Source organism: Homarus americanus, unplaced genomic scaffold (genome assembly GCF_018991925.1).
Source record: "Homarus americanus isolate GMGI-L3 unplaced genomic scaffold, GMGI_Hamer_2.0 scaffold52512, whole genome shotgun sequence".
NCBI lineage: Eukaryota > Metazoa > Arthropoda > Malacostraca > Decapoda > Nephropidae > Homarus > Homarus americanus.
Genome location: NW_024735442.1, coordinates 4,939,133 through 4,962,730, shown reverse-complemented (window position 1 = coordinate 4,962,730; position 23,598 = coordinate 4,939,133). Strand labels below are relative to the sequence as shown.

Here is a 23,598-nt window from a genome sequence, read left to right as displayed (position 1 = left end):
CCATAATCAAATTAGTACATGTGCACTCCAGCTTTGCACTAAGAAATCAATGTAAATCTACCCAAAAATACAGTTGAAAAACTTTTTTATAAAATGTAGTTCAGTACTGTACACTAGTGTACAAAAATTTTTATCTCTTGAGCAAAATATATGATGTTCATATTCAAATTATTGGCTGTCTTGCAAGGATTCCAGCAATGCAAATTATAATCTCCTAGCTTTAGTCTGAGATATTATATAAGATAAAAACTGTAAGCCTAAAAGCCTGGCCGAAGTGCTGACGGCTCCGCCACCCAGTGAGGGGTTGGAGGGGGGTTGAGGTGATAAGTTTGAGGCGAAGGTCTCTGTGTGTTTATTTAAGTCCTACTAAGCTTCTCTCATTTTGAAATGCCATTGATATGACCTAGGAAAATATATTTAACATAGCTGGGATTCTTGTAAGATACTGATTTATTTGAATATAAACATGTTGTAATTCGCACTAGACATAACAATTTTAGTACCGTTATCAAATTAGTACATGTGCACTCCAGCTTTGCACTAATTTCTTTTACGTTTCTTTAAGTATGGTGTGTGAATGTAAATGGGTGAAAATAAATTAAGAAATTTATGTAAATCTACCCAAAAATACAGTTGAAAAACTTATTATAAAATGTACTACAGTATTGTTCACTAATGTATTACATTTTTTATATCTTGAGCAAAATATATGACATTTATATTCAAATTAATCTCTGTCTTGCAAGGATTTCAGCAATGCAAATTGTATTATCGTAACTTTAGTCTGAGATATTATATAAAATAAATATAAAGAAATCACCAATCTTTTATCTTGAACACGAGGGTGGTGGGAAGAGGGGGCGGGAGGTGAGGTGACAGAATGTCTGGCGTTTGTTTGTTTATTTATTTATTTAAGATAAGATTTGACAGTTGGCGCTGAAGGCCTGCCTGCGTGTTTATTTATCATTACTTAAGAGTGACTAAGCTCTTCTCATAATTTTCCACCCAAACGACCTGGGTGAATATAACTTACATTGGAGGGATTCTTGTAAGATAGTAATTTATTTGAATGGTTTTTTTTCAATTTAAATTTTAATTGTTTATTCCTTGATAGAGGAAGCGGGATCCTAGTGCTGTCACTTGGTACCCCTGTACCATAACACCAGAAGCAACTGGCCAGTTGTCACAAGTATACACAGTCATCCCTTGGTTATCGCGCCTAATTGGGACCCCGCCGATAACGAAAGTACAGAACCTATGGGATTTATTCTAATTGGTTCCAGGCACCCAAGACCCAACCCCAAGTTTCCCATTTTACGACCAATTATACCCACTAAATATATATATATATAATGTTATGGTAAATATCATAAACACACACAGGCATGGCTAGGTTTATTACAAAGTGATGAAAAGGGTACGCTTAATACTGTAGTCCACAAAACATGTAGCTATGCTTTTTTTATTTGGTCCCCCGTCATACGAGTCCGTTTTCTCTCACATCAGGACGCCTGAGTCCTCCGTTTTCTCTCTTAATCTTAAAGTGCACCAGAAACTTTACTATTTTTAGTAATGCCACAGAATTTGAAATTGCAACCCCAATTGCAACTTGCAATTGTTGAGGCAACTAGATATGTCTGATTACAGCAAATGTGTTATTGTCAATTTGTAGGTGAAAGATTTTATCCTCAATAGATGTAGGTTAACATTTCACCTGGAGGCAAATGCTTAGAAAAGCCTAAGTAAGGAAGCATATTCCTTTAACACATAATATCTGACCAGTATGGGGAGGATCATCGTGTCTCCGTCAAGGGGTCGTGGAGTGGTGGTCCAGCAGGCGTCATTTCTTTTTTTTGGGGGGGGGGATGGACGTATATGCGATCGGACTTTAACCTGCGCATGACTGTAACGTGATAAGTGTAAGTATAAAAAATACTGTATTTTAGCTTTCATATTTATTCACGACATCTTCAGGTCTTGAGTCCACTAATCCCCCACCCAACAATGGGTGACCTGACATTGTATCAGAAGGTCAGTAATATGAGGCCACTAATACCCAACTCTACCTCCACCTGACATTGTGTCAGGTCAGGTCAGTTACAAAAGGCCCACTAATCCCCAACAGCTCCAAGGGAGTGGAAAATATATATCTTTGCTGTAACACACAGCTTCATTCACAACCATATCATATAGATTTTTAGTTTAGACACCTGGAAAACTGCCCAGCACACAGAAACATTCTGAGGATATGGGCTAGTGTTAGTCTGTGCAAGATGCATAGTTTAGACACTCGAAAAGTTTTTTCCAGTAACCGGAAATATTTCCGGGGATGGGGGATTTTTCCGGGTTTAAGAAAGTCGTCCGGTTAGCCAGAAATCTCTCATCCCCGGAAGTGCTCTGCACCAATTGTTCCGGCTAACGGGGATATCACTGTACAAGACTCGTCGCTATGGCCGTATCCCTCAGCCCTCTCCCTACCACTCCAGGCCAAGCTGTGAGCTATATTATGGTTATTTTTCAACTCTTAATTTTGGTTAGACACACATGCTCTTATTTTCTTTCTTTTTTTACTATTTTACAGGCACAGAATGTACAAAAGAAATAAGATACAATAGAACGTCGATTTAAGATTATTGATTTAAAGCAACACCCACAATTTAGGACAATGTTTTAATTTAGAGCGAATCTTTCCTATTTTGCGCAAGTCAATCAAGGCGCATCATATTTTAAGTTTCGCGCCTAATGTTTCCCAACAGACGCGTCTCTGGACACGCTACAAGGCTGCCCGCCACCTTTAAATTTTGCGCCTAATGTTTCCCACCAGACGCATCTCTGGACACGTTACACGGCTGCCCGCCACCCTCCCACACCCTAACACATCCTCGGTTCTCGCGCCGACGCTCTTGTGAACGGACATACTGTGTGACACTATCTCTTCTACCACGTGTATCAACCATCGCCATTATGTCCAAGAGGCCAGCTACTACATCATTAACTACCCCACAGGCCAAGAAATCAAGGCAAGCAATTACACTGGAGCAGAAAATCAAGGTGCTGGAAGCACTGCAGCACAGAAATGGTGCTTCAAGTGTGGGATGTCAATTTGGACTGTCGGAGAGCTCTGTCCGCGCTATAAAGCTCAACGAGAAGAAAATTAGAGCAGCCTATGCTTCACCAGATGTTGCCAAGGGTAAACTCCACCTGAAGAGTGCTATGTATGGTGAGATGGAAGAAGCACTTAAGTTATGGGTAGAAGACATGCAGCGCCGAAAACTTCCTCTCACTAGCCCCATGCTGCAAAACCAAGCCTACGAAATACAGTCTCGGATACTTGAAAAGGAAGGGAAGTCCATCAAAGACAGTAAGTTCACAGCAAGTACAGGCTGGCTGTACAAATTTATCAAAAGGATGGGGCTACAGAATGTGACGCTTTCAAGTGAAGCTGCATCTACCGACGCAGAGGCGGCCGTGGATATGAAGAAAGTCATGAAGGATATAGCGTTAGAAAATGGTTATTCTTCTTGCCAAGTGTGGAATTGTGATGAAAAAGGACTGTATTGGAAAAGATATGCCCAAGAAAACATATCTAATGAAGAGTGAAGAAAAAGCACCAGGGTTTAAGGTCAGCAAGAACAGACTGACGATTCTCCTCATGGCGAATGCATCAGGCACCCCACGATTGAAGCCACTCGTCATCCACCACTCAGCTAGACCTCGTGCCTTGAAAAATGTGCGCATCCCGAAACTTCCTGTAATTTGGCGATCAAACAAGACGGCGCGGATGACTTCTGATATTTTCGATGAGTGGTACATCAGCCATGCCACCCCATTCATCAAAAATGTTAAAAAAAAATTGAACCTTAGCATCTAGCCACTCCAAACACCTGTGTAGTGTGAATAATGACGTAAACTTGACCTTCTTCCCACCGAGCGTGACTTCACTTATTCAGCCACTAGATCATGGTGTTATTGCCTTGTTCAAGAGATATTATCTCAAGAATACCATGAGGCAAATGGTTGATGCTATGAACAAGGACAACAATATGACTGCAGCAATATTTTGGAAGAGCCACACCATCAAAGACGCCAAAACAAACATCACGCTTGCGTGGAAAAGTGTGCCAGAAACTGCACTAAATGGAGTCTGGTGTAATCTGTGGCCTGAGGTAGTCCATGATTTCAAAGGGCTTTGATGAAGGCAAGGACGTGAAAGACATTATGAAGCTCGTTAAGGAAGTGAGAGGTGATTCAGGATTTCAAGAAACCCAAGAAGAGGATGTGACTGAACTGCTTGTTAGCATGAAGGATCCTCTCACTTTTGAAGAAGTCTTGGAGATGGCAGAGATGGCGAAAAACACGAGGAAGAAGAGGAAGCGACAGATAAGCCCCAAACAGTGGGGAAGGAACTGACAATTCCTAAGCTGAGGGAGTTTATGCAGCACGTCACTTCTGCCACCCAGTCTGCACCGCAACATGACCCTGATATGGAGCACAATATGCAAGTGGTGGAGGCGTTGAATCGGGCTGCATCTACGTACTCTCAGCTGCTAGATCAACTGATTATGGCCCAGCACCATTAGAAAATCACCTCAGTCCTGTCCATTATCCTCATCAGGTGAGTTTGCTCGGAAAAATAGACATTAAATTTTGGGTATACGATATGTAATAATTATGTGGTAGAAATTCAATAATTTAATGAAAGTTTTCCATTCCTTCAGCTCCTGAGGTAGCTGGCTCGTCTACATCTGGGCAGACACGGCCGTCATCCAGTGCTTCCTGCGTGTCAGATGTGTCAACAGCCACACCACTCGACAGTGATGTGGATGATGAGCTGGTCGAGTTGGGCTCTGCATCTTCAGAGGATGAATTGCCTAACTAAAGGTGATTGAAAATCAATTTTTGATAGTAAAAAGTAATTAAAAAATAAGTTGAGAGGAAAGTGAGTCGGACGAGAGGCGGGTGGAGCGCGGCACAAGTGCCACCCGCCTCTCCCATCAGCTGATCGCTAGTAAACAGACCATTTTGCATCCCACAATTTTAGCTGTTTTGATTTACGAGTGTTTGTTTTAGCATAATACTACAGCCTGTACAAAACAATGTTTTGTTTATTCTAGGAGATGGGCTGAGGTGCATCTGGGTGTATACTCTCAGTCGGGGAGGGCCAGTGGCCCTAGGCAGCAGACGGTGGTACGCAGTATCAGTACCATCCAGCTTTCAACTCGACTGCAGGGAGTGCTTGCTGCATATATATCATTACACCATATATTTTTCTCATATTTTCTAGTTAATAAAAGTCTTTGTTAGTATTTTGTGTTTCTCTCAAGTACCAAACTAAATTTTTCCATTGAAACAACACTTCGATTTAGCGCGAATTTGGTTTAAAGCGACCTTTCTTGGAATGTATCTCGCATTAAATCAACGTTCTACTGAATTTAATTATTATAAGGCCAAAAACATATAAGGGAATAAACGTTCTACATGCGTTAAAAGGAAGGAGGAGTGAGGGATCTCAGCTGCTCTGAGCCGTCTCCCGTGAGTAGGGCAACTACAGTATTGACAAATTTCATTGTCCAGCAACCAAATAGCACAAATGTACAGTACAGTTAACCCTCACTTTACGCGGTCCCGCATTCCGCGTTTCCACGTTAACGCGGTGCCTTGCCAGAACCTCACGTGCTCACATTACGCGGTACGTGAACCCCATTACGCGGAGTGTGTCCGGCGCGACGCTATTTTTAGATTCGCCCCACCCGCCACCCGCCCGCCTGCCTGCCTGCCTCTCCCTCCTCCTCCCTCCGCTTGGGCAAGCGGCGCGGTAAGGTTGCGCAGTGTGTGTCTTTGTTGCGTTATCACTGACGTCATATGACGTATCAGACCTGTGATTGACCATGCATCCCTACCCCCCTCTGCTGCTAGCTGTAATTGGCTTAAAGTATTATGACGTGTCCACCCGGGGGAGGGAGGGAGGGAGGAAAGACGACGCTTGACCTAGCCGCGGCAGTTTCATCCCTCAAGGCCACTCCGTGTAAACGCGCATCCATTGTTCCATAAAATGGCTTCCGCCGGACCACCACCCCCAGGGAAGCCCTGACAACTGTAAGTGACAGTGATGGTGATTCACCTAGTAATGGTGATTCACCTGAGGGCCAGTAATCTGCCCTCTGCCTCGGAACCAGCCTCCATCCCCGTATGCCAACCCATCTCTTCTACTACCGTAAGTGTTACACCTAATTTTTAGTTTTCTAACCTAACCTTTATTTTTCCTATGTTAACCTTTATCTTTCCTAACCTAACCTCTTCTATATTACTTGTTTTTTCATACCATCATAAAGTTAAGATAAAATTTTTACTACAACATAGTTGTGTGTCGTCAGAAAGTGGAGTTTGGGGATTGGCCCGGACTCCATTTCAATTAATCCCATATGTTATGTTATTCACTTTACGCGTTCCTCACTTTACGCAGGACCCTCCGGGTTACATTAACTGCGTAAAGTGAGGGTTAACTGTACTTTGTGAACATTTTTTTTTTTTTTTATTAAAAAACGTGTATTTATTTCATAAAAATTGCATTTTTTTATTTTTTTTTACGGGAATTAGCCCACCTAGGCACAAGCCGAACGACCCACAACGGGGCCTAGGAGGTGAAAAAATAAGCACAGAAAGAAATTCAAAATAGAGAAGAAAAAGGTTATATTAACCTACACCACAAAGATGCCAGAAAACCACCTTTTTTAAGGTGAAACAGATTGTTTAAGTATGGAAACACAGAAGACGGCAGAGCATTCCACAGTTTGGCTGTGTGAGTAAAGAAGGATGTACTATAACGGGTCATTCTAGAGTGACCAACATCCACAGAGAAACGGTGGGCACTGCGGGCAAGACGTGTGTTACGAGGCCACAGCCTTACCGGCTGTACACAGGATGCCAACTCCACCGAACATTGCCTGTTAAAGTACCTGTAAAAGAGAGAGAGTGAAGCAACATTGTGGCGAAGAGAAAGGGAAGAAAGATTGTCAACTAAAGGAGGAGAATTAATAAGACGAAAAGCCTTTGATTCCACCCTATCTAACAGTTGGACAGAAGAAGAGCCACCCCAGATATGATAGCAGTACTCCAAGTTCGGAAGAATCAATCCCTTATATACTTGAAGCAACTGCTCAGGAGTGAAGTAGCTATGGCATCTGTACAGCATTCCTAACTTTCGGAAGGCAGCTTTAGCTATGTTAAGGATGTGTGGTTTCCATGGCATATTGGAGGAAATAGTAAGGCCTAGCATATCTATTTCAAAATTTGGCAGAATGATAGCATCCTGAAATGTAATTGGTGGGAGATCATCTATTTTAGAAAGTGTAATTGGTAAATACTGAGTTTTATTACTATTGAATTTAACCAAGTTTCTACCTCCCTATTCAGAGATGCCGCACAGATCCGCATTGATAGAAGTAATGATATCAGCTCTAGAAATAGATCTAGTTTGAGAGTTAGGAGGAAGGGGAAAATATAAAGAAGAGTGAAGAGTAGAATCATCAGCGTAAGAATGGATAGAATTAGTTGCAGTGTGAAGTAAATCATTGATAAAAAAAGGAAGAGAGTAGGTGAAAGAACAGAATCCTGTGGGACACCACTATTGGCAGAGAAAGAGCGAGAGATCGATCCCTCGACAACAACTGCCATGGATCGGTTCTCAAGGAAGCTCAAGATTAGAAAACAAAGTGGAGGAGAGAAACCATAAGAGGGAAGTTTAGAAAGCAAAGACTTGTCCATACCCTGTCAAATGCTTTGGAGATGTCGAGGGCCACGACGAAAGTTTCCCCATAATCCCTAAGTGAGGATGACCAAAGATGGGTGCAATAAGAGAGCAGATAACCAATAGATCTCGCCTGGCGAAAGCCATACTGGTGATCCGACAGAAGAGAATGGTGTTTAAGGTGACGGAGAAAGATAATTTCGAAAATCTTAGAGACGGATGAAGTTAGGGCAATGGGGCGATAGTTAGAGGGATTAGAATGGTCACCCTTCTTTGGGATGGGCTGAACCAAAGCATGATTCCAAGAAGAAGGAAAAGTTTGGGTTTTGAGGCAGAGGCGAAAGAGGCAAGCAAGCACAGGGGCTAGAGTTTCAGCACACTCCCTCAGAACACAAGGGGGTATTCCGTCCGGTCCATGCGCCTTACTCACATCCAACCCTGGATAACACACCAACAACCCTGCGAGTGGAGACTATAGGAAAGTGCATAGGTTCAGTAGGGGGAACAGGGATAGGAGGGATAGAGTGGGAATCGTCTAAGGTGGAATTAGAGGAGTATAAGGTGCCAAAGTGATTGGCCTTGTCAAGGGGAGAGTTGGCTGGAGAGTTATCAGGTCAGAAGAGAGGAGGAAAAGAAGGAGTGTAAAAGTTATTACAGATGTTTTTGGTTAAGGACCAGAAGAATTTACTAGAGGAAGAATTAGTCAAAACAGCGGTCTTTCTCTTTTTAAAATTCCATTTGGCCCTTCGAAGAATAGCCTTACAACGAGTCCTAGAAGTAATGAAAGAGGTGTGGGTAATAGGAGAAGTTGTATAATTTTTTGTTTAATATGGAAATGTTTTTCTTTTTAAATTTGCTTTAAGGTGGAATATCTCTTATCTCAGACAACCCTTCCCTCCAATTAGTCCGCCTTAGCAAGGTTTAACTGTTACAGTGATCCCTCGGTCAACGAACGCCTCGGTTAACGAAATTTCGGTTAACGAATTACCTTCCATAAGAATATTCAATTCGGTTAACGAATTCCTTACGAATACCTCGCAACATGTTTTCGTTTGCTCACCAGCTGGAATATTAGTCCACCAATGCAGTAATCGGTTCTAGGGCTTAAATTCGTTCCCATTTGAGTAAATATCAAGAAGGTTGTACTATTCAATAATTTTACAAGTTTTATATTAATTTTTTTAGTAATTTTAACAATTATTTAACATGATTGAAGTACAGTAATACCCCGTTTTACGCGGTCAATTGAACCCGCGGAGTAGCGTGTAAAACGAGAAACGTGTAAATGGAATAACAGAACATATGGGATGAATTGAAATAGAGACTGGGCCGACCCCCAAACTCCAATTTTTGCCTACACAATACATACGTTGTAGTAGAAATAACATCTTAACTTTATGATGGTATGCACACACACATAATATAGAAGAGTAATATAATATAGAAGAGTAATATCAATAAGAGAAAAATATACTGTACCAAGTAAAAGAAAAATCAAGGTTTAACACTTACGTCACATTAGGTTAGGTTAGAAAAAATCAAGGTTTAACACTTACCTAAGGTTAGGTTAAGTTAGGAAAAATCAAGGTTAGGTTTAACACTTACATTAGTAGAAGAGATGGGTCGGCGTATGGGAATGGCGGCTGGTTCCGAGGCAGAGGGCAGAATACTGTCCCTCAGGTGAGTCATCATCACTGTCCTCCACATTTGTCAGGGCCTCCCTGACAAATCCCTCAAAGTCACTATCACTGGCTTGGGCTGGCTGTGGTGGGTTGCAGGCGAAGAACTCGGGAATGCTTTGTTGACGGATAGTGTTGATGTTGTCGTGATACACCTTGATGTACGGCTCCATAGCCTGCAACAGCTGGGTAGTGAAGATTTCATGCCGGTTATCGTTAGGGTCGGCGGAAAGGAGGAGCTTCAGTTTCTCTACACACTCGATGGCACCCCTAACATTACCATGCGATAACTTGTGTTCTTCTCGGGATGACGCTCTACCTGCCTCTTCACTGACGTGATCGTCTTCTAACATCTTGTTGGCAGTCACCTCTGGATCCCTGATCACCTCCAGGATGACTTCGTTGGTGGTCTCGGAGAAGCTTGCAGCTGTAACACTCTGCTCAGCTTCTCTGGCAAGGCCCACTGCTACTGCAACAGACTGAACCTCACCAGTCACAGGTTGACTCTGCCTCCCACCTGGGATACCTTGCAACACATGTCTCCATGTGTGACAAACCGTTGCTACAGACAGCTGATCCCATGCCTCCACCAAGAAGTCCACAGCTTTCTTGACGTTAAATTTCTTCCAAAATTGTTTGACGCGAACTTCTTGATCCGCCAACTGTTGTTCCTCGTCCTCGTCGCTCTCGGTGTCACCCAGGTTACGCAACTCATCCTTGGTGTTGGTACAGTCATTCAGGAGCTTAAACTTCTTTGCAGAGTATGCAGCTTTCACATTGCAGATTAATTCTTGGTCCATGGGCTGGATTAATGACGTAGTGTTGGGAGGAAGGAAGACCACTTTTACATTGGGGTGATGATCCAACAGTAGGGGCGAGTGTCCTGGTGCGTTGTCAAGGAGCAACAAAATGTTGAATGGAACATTCTGTTGCTAGCAGAATTTCTTCACGTCGGGAACGAAACAGTCATCAAACCAGGAGAGTGTCAGAGCAGAGAACATCCACGCCTTACGTCCGGTTAGCCAGTGGACATTTAGCTTGGTCATGTCCACGTTCTTGTAGGCGTATGGCTTGCGGGCTGTGTGGATCACCGATAAGTTGAGTTTACAGGAACCGGAGGCATTGGTGGTAAAGAGGACGGTGATGCGCTCCTTCTGCAACTTCCGGTCCCGACACTTGCTGGCAGACTGGACAACAAAGGTCTGGGAAGGTAGCTTTTTCCAAAACAGACCAGATTCGTCCATGTTCAACATCTGGTCGTCGGTGTACTGTCCTTCCTCCATAACCTCACGTAATAATGGAGAAAAATCCCTAGCCGCAATATGCTCAGCACTCGCTTCTTCACCATCAATGTTAATGTTGGTGATCTTGTTCCTCTTCTTAAACCTTTCCAGCCACCCAGAGGAAGCATTGAAGGGTTTGGGCTCTGTAATTCCCATCTTACGTGCCACTGCTGCGTACAGTTCACGTGCGTACTCCTGAACTGACTGCGTGTCAACCGCCATGTTCCGCCTTGCCTGACGAATCAAGTAGCTCACAAGTAAATTTTCTGTCTTGAGAAGCACCTTGTTCTGACAATACTTGATCACTGAAGCACCTGCAGACTTTGTGATGTTCATGTGAACTTTTATCTTGGCTGCATTCTTCTTTATCGTCCAGATCGAAGATTCGTTCACGCTATGCTGGCGCGCCAAACCAACTTGTCTTGTTCCTTTCTCCAACTCTTGAATAATCTTGTACTTCACATCGTAGCTTAGGGAACGTCGTATCTTCTTTGGCTTAGGGCGGCTGGGTCCAGGTAATGCAAGGTTTTCTGTGGTGGTGGTGGTCCGGTGGCAGCCATTCTTACGGAACAATAGATACTGGTATACACGGTGTGGCCTGGAGGGATGTAACTGACGCGGCTAGGTCAAGCGTCGTCTGCCCTCCCGCGGGTGGGCACGTCATATGACATTTAACCAATCAAAGCTAGCGGCGGAGGGAGGTAAGGATGTGTGGCCCAATCACAGTCTGATACGTCATATGACGTCACCGATAACGCAACAAAGACATCCACTGCGCAACCTACTCGCGCCGCGTGCCCAACATGGCGGGAGGTTTGAATCCAAAAATGGTGGCGTGGCAGGATCGCCAACCGCTCTCCGCGTATATGAGTAGATGCACCGCATAAAGTGGGCATTCCGTTCTGGCGGGGTACCGCGTAAATGTGGAAACGCGTAAACGAGAACCGTGTAAACCAAGGTATTACTGTACAGGAAACTAGTTTTTAGTGCGCCAAACAGCCACTAAACTTACCAAACAGGTGTCAGTTTGTATCTCTGGTCAGTGGAGGTAACATCTTGCTTGAGACTCTCTTGAACATAAACTATTTTTACATTTTTACAGTACAGTTGTTGGTCATTCTGAAATTTATTTTACATATTGACAATATATAATGCAGTGCAGTGTTGATTTAAAGAAAATAATCTTCAATTACACCTAGTGAACTTAAAATTTTATGGGTGAAATGACCGCATGAAGCATGGGGTGATTTCGCTTCCAACCCACTTCCTTCTCGTCTCCCTTCTCCTCCACCCCCACTTCTAATTCCCATCATCATCATCATCAACAAGGAGCCTTCTACATACACACCTCAAAGTAAGTGTACTTTACTGCATTTATTTTTACTTTGTATGGAATTTTCGGTGAGCTGGAACCAATTACCCAAAATCCCATTGAAACAATGGTGTTGGTTATGGAATTTCGCTCTTATGGAATTTGTAAATTATGACCAATAATTTTGCGTTACGGCATGTAAATCCGCACTTACGGAAATTGGGGTAAATTTTAACAAACACAAGGCCTCACACATGCCATTCAGACTGACAGACTTGACAAGTTTTACCAACCATAAAGACAGTTGAAGCTTTAAACATCACTCACAATGGATCTTGAATATTCCAACTGTAATCAGACACACCTAAGTTGCCTCAACAATTGCAACCCCAGTTGCAATATCAAATTCTGTGACACTACTAAAAAATAATAGTCTCTGGTGCACTCTTAAGATTAAGAGAAAACGGACGACTCAGGCGTCCTGAAGTGAGAGAAAACGGACTCCTATGAGGGGGCACTCAAATAAAGAGACATGGCTACATGTTTTGTGGACTACCCACTATACAGCATCCTTTTCATCACTTTGTAATAAACCTCGTCATGCCTATGTGTGTTTCTGATAATTACCATAACATTATATATTTATATATTTAGCCGTTGTACAAACACAAGGCCTCACACATGCCATTCAGACTGACAGAATTACAAGTTTTACCAACCATAAAGACAGTTGAAGCTGTAAACATCACTCACAATGGATCTTGAATATTCCAATTGTAATCAGACATACCAAAGTTGCCTCAACAATTGCAACCCCAGTTGCAATATCAAATTCTGTGTCACTACTAAAAAATAATAGTCTCTGGTGCACTCTCAAGATTAAGAGAAAACGGACGACTCAGGAGTGCTGAAGTGAGAGAAAACGGACTCCTATGATGGGAAACTCAAATAAACATACACATAGCTGTATAATGCAATATTAACCCCTAAATTGGTGTTTTAAGAAGGTATATCATAAATTATTTAATGTACTGTATTGTATGTGTTTATAAATGTTTATTTTCTTTAATAAAAGTGCTTGAATTACTTTTTTGGGGCCGAAAAAATTCCTTAGGAACGCATCTCCAGTTTTATAATGGATACGGTCAATTTTCCGGGAACGGAACCCTTCTGTAACGCAGGGGATGCCTGTAATTGGTTCCAGCTCACCGAAAATTACATACAAACTAAAAATAAATGCAGTAAAGTACACTTACTTTGAGGTGTGCATGTAGAAGGCTCCTGGTTGATGATGATGATGATGGGAATTAGAATGGGGGTGGAGGAAAAGGGAGAAGAGAAGGCATTGGGGTGGAAGAGAAGTCACCCCATGCTTCATATCGTCATTTCACCCATAAAATTTTAGTTCACTTGGTGTAATTCAAGATTATTTTCTTTAAATCAACACTGCACTGCACTGCAAGATGCTTCCTCAACTGAGCAGGGACACAAGCTGACACCATTCTGGGCAAGTCAAATGGCTGTTTGGCGTGCTAAAAACTAGTTCCCTGTACTTCAATTATGTTAAATAATTGCTAAAATGACTAAAAAATTTAATATAAGACTTGGAAAATTATTGAATAGTACAACCTAAAACCGATTACTGTATTGGCGGACTAATACTAAAGCTGGTGAGCAGCCGAAAGCAGACGAAAACATGTTGGGAAAAATTCGTAAGGAATTCGTTAACCGAAGTGAAGATTCTTATGGAAGGTAATTTGTTAACCAAAATTTTTTTAACCGAGGCATTCGTTAACCAAGGAACCACTGTAATTATATGAACACGTATATGGGCCGATAATGTTTAATTGATGTATAATTGTAAGAGGGGGGGGGGGAGGCCTTAAAAATTCAGAATTTGGGATAATTCGGCAAGGCCAGAGCTCCATTGGTGCCGAGTTATCAAGGGTTTACTATTAAAGAAGGTCCAATCTGTCGTGTACTTCCACTAGGAACTACTGCTATTCCATTTCTAAATGAACAGCACTGACTCCCAATTAATGCAAAAATTGAATTCAAACAGTACTTGAACCTTTAAAGTAAAACAGTCACCAACCCTCAAACATGTGGATAGCATCTAGAAGAATTGAATAAGATTTTATTACAGTAATATTAAGAAGATATATTATGTTAGGATTGTGCCGTTACTATTACAATTGGTTTGGTAGTTGTGCTCTTTGTTTATATTATTGTAGGCATATAATAAAAGACCACTGGTTCAGGATTCCTTTGTGCTTGAAAAAAATATACAGCTCCTCCCCGAGTTACGACGGAGTTAGGGACCCAAATCCAGGTAATAAGTCGGAAATGCAAAAAATAATACATATAAACTCTAAAATGAAATACAGTACAGTAAAAGTAATCAATAATGAAGAATGGATGCAGTGTTACTGTGCACTTACCTTTAATGTAGTCAGCTGAATGCACACAGGGCCCCCATAATTTTTTATTTACAGGTATACCTGGAGACTACTGTATATTAATTGGATGAAGCAGAGGAGGAGACAGGGCTGGGTGGGTCATCAATGTCTCTTTCTTCAGACAGGTTTATGTACAGGGGAAACTTGCTGGTTGAAGGTATTGGATCATCTTTAGGGAGTGAAGAGGCAGCACTGGTGGGGTGTGAGGAGACAGCAATGGGGGACTTCTTAAAATAGATGTCCAATTTAGACTGCACAGTTTGCTTTTTCTTTTCATTATAAATCTCCCTGTAGCAAGCAAGTGCATCTTGGACCATTCTGTCAACTTTGGCAAAACGCTCAACATATTGATCCATTCCGTCAAACATTTGCATCCCTTTATTAATTGTAGCAATACCTCTGCCATTTGCTTCACTGAAAAATTTTTGGGGGGGTGCAGGTTCTTCTTCTACATTTAGACTCGCTTCTTCCTCTGCATTTTTCTGTGCTTCCAGTTCGATAAGATCCTCATTACTTAGCTCTTCTGCTACACTTTCAACCATCTGTTCAACATCTTCACAATCAATTTCTAACTCAAGCTGTTTACCCAACTCCACTATCTTGTGACTAATCTCAGAAATTACTTCATCTTCATTAAATCCTCTGAAACTGTTCACATATCTTTTCAGGACTTTCTTCCATATTCCATTCATGCACTGTTCTGTAACCTCATCTCATGCTGCAATAATGTTCTTTATACATGTCAAAATGTTGTAGTCCTTCCAAAACTCTCTGAGCATTTTCTCACCTTCAGTAGCAGCTTTAAAAGCTGCAATAGCACCTTGATCCATGGATTGGATGACAGAGGTAGTGTTAGGTGGAATGTAGACTACCTTAACATCAGGGTGCATGTCGTCCAGGTGTGGTGGGTGTCTCGGAGCATTATCCAAAATAAGCAAAATCTCGAATGCAATCCCTTGTTGCAGACAATACTCCTTGGCTCGAGGAATGAAACAAGTCATGAACCAATCCTCAAACAGTACTAGGGTCATCCAGGCTTTCTTGTTACTTAGATAAAACACTGGCAGTGTGTGCTTGCTGACATGTTTAAAAGCCCTGGGGTTCTCTGAATGATAGATCAAGAAGGGCTTTATCTTGAAACCAGCTACATTCCCCCTCAACAGAAGTGTATTTCGGTCCTTGAAAGCCTTGAATCCCGGCATTGTTTTCGCCTCTTTGTGGATGTATGTCCGTTCAGGCATGTGCTTCCATAATAATTCAGTTTCATCCACATTGAATATTTGCTCAGGCAAATAATTTCCTTCCACTATGACATGATCTAGCTCCTCCTTAAAAGCTTCGGCAGCACCAACATCAGCACTAGCTGCCTCTCCACTCACCTTAACATTATGTAAACTGTAGCGGTTCTTAAATCTGTTGAAGCACCCATGACTTGCTGTGAAGGTTTGCTCGCACTCATCTCCTGCCTACTCCTTCAGGCTTTCGAAAAGGCTTCTTGCCTTAGCCTGTAGGGTTAGAAGGCTTAAGGGTACACAGTTTTGTATCTGGTCTTCCATCCATATCACAAGTAACTTTTCCATCTCATGAATGGGACCTTGTCTTTTCTTCATTATTATAGTTCCCTTTACTGTATAGGTGCTGATCCTTTCACTACCTCATGAATACGTTTCTTGTCCTTCAAAATAGTAGATATGGTCGAGTGCGAGAAGCCTCGGTCGCGTGAAATTGTTGCTACAGTTTTTCCATTTTCATGCTGCTTTATTATCTTCATTTTCATCTCAAAAGTAATTGACTGTCTCCTTTTCTTCTGAGCACTACCAGCACTCTCACTTGTACAATTTCCTGTCATTGTAAAGTCCATTAAATACGAAAATACTGTCAGTACACAGCGCGATCAGTTGCAGATACAACGACAACCAAACACCAACTAAGCGCTCTACGGTGTGGGTGCTGTAGCCACGAGGCGACCCAAGCCATGCGACGCTCTCGTAAGGGACGGAAATGTTTCGGTACAGAAAATGCGCGAGTCATTTGAAAAATTCTTTGGTGCCGACTTTTGCGGTCGTATGTGCGGGTGGTCGTTACGGACTGAGGCAGGTCATAAGTGCGGGTGGTCGTTATGGACTGAGGCAGGTCGTAAGTGCGGGTGGTCGTTACGGACTGAGGCAGGTCGTAAGAGCGGGTGGTTGTACGTCGAGTAGGTTGTAAGTCGGGGAGTTGCTGTATATATGTTTTTGTATCCTGAGCCCCAACCTTGCTGGATAATACTGTAAAGAATGTATTGTACGTATACAAAAAGGAGAAGCAATACAGTTGAGTAAAGTAGAACATTTGATCAATACTGTATTTCTGAGCCTGACAAAAATACTCAAAGGACAAGAAAAGATAAAGTATTTAATAATAACTATGATATCTAAATTTACAAGAAAGTACTTAATAATAACTAAGATATCTAAATTTACAAGAACTACCCTACTGATCCAACTATATAAGCCTTTTTGATTCGGTTTATCAATACTGTACTGTCAAGGCAGAGCCTCTTCTAGATGTGGTTTTCTTTATTAGATTATGGTAGAAATCAGAGAAACACACATCAATGTATTCATTAAACTTATACCATGCTTTCTATTGAGTATAAAAAGGCAATTCAAAACAACTTCTGTTTCGCAGATTTCCAGTAATACAAAAATATCTCTTTACAATAAATTTTTTAAACAAAACAATGTCCAAGTCGTAGCTTACCCTCTGATTCTGGAAGGTGCCTCCCTGTGTACCACCATCAGAGTTGATGAGGGGGCTACTTTCATCCTCCGAATCTGTTTCCAGATCGGAGGGTCTCTCGTCCCCCGTAAATACTTTTCGCTTACAAACAGGACACACTCGTCGATTTTTTGTCAACCACGGGTCAATGCACTTTGTGTGGTAAGCTGTAAAAAGAAAGAGGTATAGGATAACATATCTGCAACTAGAGAGGAAAAGAATTAACTAATATGTTCTAAGTAAACTATGCAAATATCAGTACACTGAACAATAGCTCATTTTATATCGTTGGGCTCTGGGTCAGACGAATTAGCCCGAAATAAAGAACTATCCCAACATACAGGGCCTTCTTATCCAAGGGGTAAAAGGGGCAGTTGCCCTGGGCCCACTGACATTGAGGCTCACTTCCAGCCACCAACTTACCCAAGTACCAAAATGAATTACCCTGTATAGGCAATAATAAATTTCCACTGTTTATAAATAAACCTACTAGTATACCATATTTTTTATTTATATTTTTTATTGTTAAAACCTTTTAAAATAAAGTACAGTAGTACCCCACTTAACGCGGTCAATTGAACCCACAGGGTACCGTGTTAAGTGAAAACCGCGTTAAGTGAACAACAGAACATATGGGAATAATTCCAATAAAGACTGGCCGGACCCCCAAACTCTACTTTTTCGGACACAATACCTATGTTCTAGTAAAAATAACATCTTAATTTTATGATGGTACATGCACACAATTAATACTTAAGAGAAATAGAGAAATACAGTCGCCAAGTTAATGTCCATTCAAATAATGGACTCAACTCCCTCCCCCTTTTCTCACACTACACTCCCTGGCTCTTCCCTCTCTGAGAAATTTTGGGGGGAAAACCACTAAATTTTAATAAATAATACCTCAAACTAAAGTTAGGATAATATAATTGACATTGCTGGATTCCTTGTAAGACCAGGAATATTTTGAATATAAATGTCATATATTTTGCACAAAAGATAACATATTTACTCAGAGTAAACATATCTAAAATTTGTATGTCTAATGCAAAATCTATGATGTTTATATTCAAAATGATCATCAAATTGTAAGAATTCCAGCAATGTAAATTATATTCTGACCAGGTAATTTGTATGAATTTTATGAGCTAAAACAAATATCTTCAGTTAATAAAAAAAAAAAATATTCTTCACACCATAACAGATGGTCGGTCGGTCCCTCCCTACCAGATGTGTGGGAAAACCAGAATATTTACCTTTTTAGTAATAAATAATACCTCAAACTAAAGTTAGGATAATATAATTGACATTGCTGGATTCCTTGTAAGACCAGGAATATTTTGAATACAAATGTCATATATTTTGCACAAAAAATAACATATTTACTCAGAGTAAACATTATATCTAAAATTTGTATGTCTAATGCAAAATCTATGATGTTTATATTCAAAATGATCATCATATTGTAAGAATTCCAGCAATGTAAATTATATTCTGGCCGGGTAATTTGTATGAATTTTATGAGCTAAAACAGGCAGGCAGGCAGGGGGTGGCGGGTGGGACGAATCTAAAAATAGCGTCTCAAGCCAGACACTCTGCGCGTATACGTGGAAAAAACCCGCGTTAAGTGAAAGTTCGGTTCTGGGGAGGCACAGCATATACGTGAAATCGCGCTAAGCGAAACCGCGTTAAGCGGGGTATTACTGTATAGAAGAAAGAATCATAACATAAAACATTTGAGAACATAATGGAGCCTGAGGTAGATTTTTACCTTGAGCCTACTGCTGAGCCAGTGTGTCTGCATGGGAGGGATGTAAGACTTGATGATTTATCATCCAACTGATGATTTCGGCACTGCATTGGTGACAAAAATTTTCACTTGGCAATAAATACCTTTTAAATTGGATATTTCTAAAACACAATAAAATTCAGTGTTTAACTTGCAAATGGGTGTCCTTATAGAAAGATTGATTGATTTATTGATTATATTACAGTGATCCCTTGGTTAACGAGAGCCTCGGTTAACGAAATTTTGTTTACCGAATTACCTTCCATAAGATTCTTAACTTCGGTTAACAAGCAGTCCCTCGATTCACGAATTTCTTTTGAGCGCCCCTCCAGATGTTTTCGCTTGCATTTGGCGGTCCACCAGCTGTAGTATTATTTCGCCAATACAGTAATCGGTTGTAGGGCTTAAATTCCTTACTTAACTATTTTAGTAAATATCAAGAAGTTTGTACTACAGGCATCCCCGGGTTACGAAAGGATTCCATTCCCGGAAAATTGACCGTATCGCGAAATTCCGTAGCACGAAACCTATTTTCCCATTGACTTCCATTATAAAACTGGAGATGCATTCCTAAGGAATTTTTTCGGCCCCAAAAAAGTAATTCAAGCACTTTTATTAATGAAAATAAACATTTGTAAACACATACAATACAGTACATTAACCCTTTAGGTGCGTAATTAAATTTCGCGCCGGTTCCTGAAAAGTGTCAATTATCCTGCCAAAAATGAATTTCATATAATCACATTTTCTATATGTTTTTCCTAGAGAACTTTTAGTATATTTTCCAAATCTGGAACAAAAATTCACATATGTGTGCAAATTTTAGAGAAAAAATGACATTTATACCCAAAAATGCAGGAAATTGGTATAAATCAATGTCTGGTATATGGCAAATAAATTTAATCAATTTGGTTACTAAACAGCAAATTTAGATATGTATTACATATTCAGATAATATCAAACAAAATAGTACAAAAATAAGCTATATTGCATTCAGGAAATACTCCTATACCTCAATACATAATATGTCCGCATGTCGTCTCATTTGGGGAAGTTTTTTCAAGGCCGTGGGATATCCCCGCTTGTCGCATTTAATTAATATAATATTTTGGGCGGGTTTACCCGCATGTCGCATCCAAAGGGTTAAGTAATTTATGATATACCTTCTTAAAACACCAATTTAGGGGTTAATATTGCATAATATTGCATTATACAGCTATGTGTTTGATTATTTGAGTGCCCCGTCATAGGAGTCCGTTTTCTCTCACTTCAAGGCCGCCTGAGTCGTCCGTTTTCTCTTAATCTTAAGAAAGCACCAGGGACTACTGTTTTATTTTTTAGTGGTGACACAGAATTTGATATTGCAACTGGGGTTGCAATTGTTGAGGCAACTTAGGTATGTCTGATTACAGTTGGAATATTCAAGATCCATTGTGAGTGATGTTTAAAACTTCAACTGTCTTTATGGTTGGTAAAATTTGTCAAGTCTGTCAGTCTGAATGGCATGTGTGAGGCCTTGTGTTTGTTAAAATTTACCCAAATATCCGTAAGGGCGGATTTACGGGCCGTAACGCGAAAATATTGGTCATAATTTACAAACTCCGTAAGAGCGAAATTCCGTAACCCGGGCTTCCGTAACGCGGGGGATGCCTGTATTCAATAATTTTAAGAGTTTTATATTAAACTTTTTAGTCATTTTAACAATTATTGAACATAATTGAAGTATAGGAAGCTAGATTTTTGTGCGCCAAACAGCCTGTCAACACACCATACAGGCGTCAGTCTCTGTGTCTTTTCAGTGGAGGTAACATCTTGCTTCAGACTCTCTTCAACATAAACGCTTTTTTCCAGTGTTTCCAAGCAAATTATTGGTCATTTTGAAATTTATTTTACATATTGACAATATATAATGCAGTGCAGTGTTGATTTAAAGAAAATAATCTTGAATTACACCAAGTGAACTAAAATTTTATGGGTGAAATGGCACCATGGGGGGACTTCTCTTCCACCCCAATGCCTTCTCTTCTCCCTTCTCCTCCACCCCGATTCTAATTCCCATCATCAGCATCATCATCCAGGAGCCTTCTACATACACACCTCAAAGTAAGTGTACTTTACTACCTTTTTTGTTGACTTTAGGCAATTTTCGGTGAGCTGGAACCAAATACCCAAAAACCCATTGAAACAATGGTTTCGGTTAACGGATTTTTCGGTTAACGAGCAACCTTCTGGAACGAATTGTGCTCGTTAACCGAGGTACCACTGTAATTAAATCCATGGCGACAAAACAGCTTAGGTCACATGTCACCGAATTAAAATTAAAGCTTAAAAGACTAAAGACAAATAATATAAGGTAAAAACATAAATAATAAATAAAATAAAAACCATTTAAACATTAATAGATAAAACTCAAAGCTTGTGTTGAAGGCCGACTTCCTCCAAGAAGGAGAGGACGTCCCTTCCCATGCTATTTACTCCTCCCTCGAGCACCAAAAAGAGACAGAAGATCCGTTTCCTTCCCGGCATTGCGAGAGGGGCTTACGATGAAGATCTCTGAGACTGGGGCACTCCACCAGGAGGTGTCTAACAGTCACTAGAAATAGGCAGTCATCACAATGGAAACTAAGCTCCCTCTCCTTTAAAAAACCATGATTCAGCCGTGTGTGGCCAATGCGGAGGTGGTCTAAAGCAGTCTCCTGGCGGCATGACATTCCCTGACATCCCCAGGCATCCAATGTACGGTGGATGTCGCGGAGCTTGTTTGCTCCGACAGCATCCCACCTGCATTTCGAACTCGGGTGGATGGCAGGTAGAGGGGAATGACATGCCACAAGACGAGAAGCAGCTGCTTTCGCCACAGCATCAGCACGCTCATTCACTTTCTCCTCCACAATGGCCAGAACCCAGCAAACACTGACTTTCCAGCCCCGATGTTGGATGAAAAAAAGCCATTGTAAAATATCTATAACTAAGAGATGTGGTGATTAGACACTAGCCAAGGCCTGGCGAGCACTTTGAGAATCACTAGAAATTGTAAAATCAATATAAGGCTGGGTAAAAATAACCTTGCAGGGGTAAGTCCTTCCTTTCATTAAAATATCGACAGAATAGATTTATTTGTATCAGTCCTAATTTTTGAAGAAACTGAGACAATCTGAAAGGAATTACATTTTCCATTTCATTGCCAAAGAAGCTGAGTGCCACATGTTGGTCATGTCAAGCACATGCCTGTCAAACGAATCACAGTGCGATCAGTCGCTGCCAACGTCGTTGCCATATGCGAAGCTTGGCATATTGTTCCTGAAACGTGCCACATGAGGGATATCAACGCTTTCATCACCTTCGTTCACATGGACGCAGCAGAAAGGGTGTTGCCCTCCTCTGTCAAGATGAACTACGCCTGTCAAGCCTGGATGTTTTAGTCCCAGCTAATGCGGAGGCATTATGGGTACGAGTTGTGCCACGTGCCCACCCGTGGCACACTGCTTCCATCATATATTGTGTGGCATACCATCCACCTCACAAACCCATCAGACACTCTTATCAATCACCTCATTACCACCTCAGACTACCTCAGAGTTAGGTACCCATGTACCAAGCTAGTACCAAACGGGGATTACTGTATAACAAATTTGACACCACTGATATCCAGGACCAGATGCTACTATTACAAGTTCTGAACTTCCCCACACATGATCAAAATACCCTTGACCTTATTTTAACTGACTTGGTGAACCAGTACCAACCACCTCAACCAATGCCTCCTATCAGGTGTAGCACACACCCATTAGTGTTCTGGTCACCAGCTGCCACTACCAGCTAAGTGCAGAGACCCTATATCAAGACCTACAGGCCGATTATTGACTCTGCAGTGCTCTCTCTTCGAGGGATACCTGTATGTTTGGTATCTACAGGAGTAAAGTTGGGCTTCAGAACATATGGACTGATGAAAAAGCCTCAGGAAGGTTAATCATTCATAAGTAAAACAGCGGTTGTACTTCTCTTTCTTATATGTACCGTCGAATATGAAACTTTTCTTTATCAACTACACAGAACATGTTTAAACATATTCTCAAAGTAAGTATATCCAAGTCTTGGCAACACAATGAGTATTAATTATCAAAGACAGTCAATAGTGGTCTTACCATGTTCACAAGGCAGTATACGCAGCTTATCATTATCTGCGTAGTCCTCTAGACAAATGGCACAACATTCATAAGGGTCACCTTTCTTGAATTTATGAACTGGCAGTTTCTTCAGTGCCCTAGATGACAGTCGATGACGGCGAGAACGGCGGTAATCACGCACACACTTTACGATCTGAAGAAAGGGACTCCCATCAATAAATAATATAATAATAAGGTGAATGACATTACAAATTTGACATGGCAGACACTCATGTACTTATGATTTCAATGAAATCCAGTCTTGGTAAAAAAAAAAAAAATAAAAAGCTAGCCACATTTTTCCCATATCACTAAAAAATGTAACAAAAAATAATTACAATTACACAATACAGTATAATATGTCAAAATGAGTTACTTCTATAATAACCTGAAAATGTCCATT

At 41.0% G+C, this 23,598-nt stretch overlaps 1 protein-coding gene across 1 annotated transcript in view; it reads right to left on the bottom strand.

Annotated features, from left to right (window-relative positions):
* LOC121871011 (E3 ubiquitin-protein ligase RNF13-like) overlaps window positions 1–23,598 on the bottom strand; it is a gene marked incomplete at its 5' end in the record, with an annotated part of 191,475 nt that overhangs the window by 84,849 nt on the left and 83,028 nt on the right. Inside the window, 2 exon segments of the mRNA XM_042373066.1 lie at window positions 17,223–17,407; window positions 23,175–23,349. Coding sequence (XP_042229000.1) covers window positions 17,223–17,407; window positions 23,175–23,349 — 360 coding nt within the window.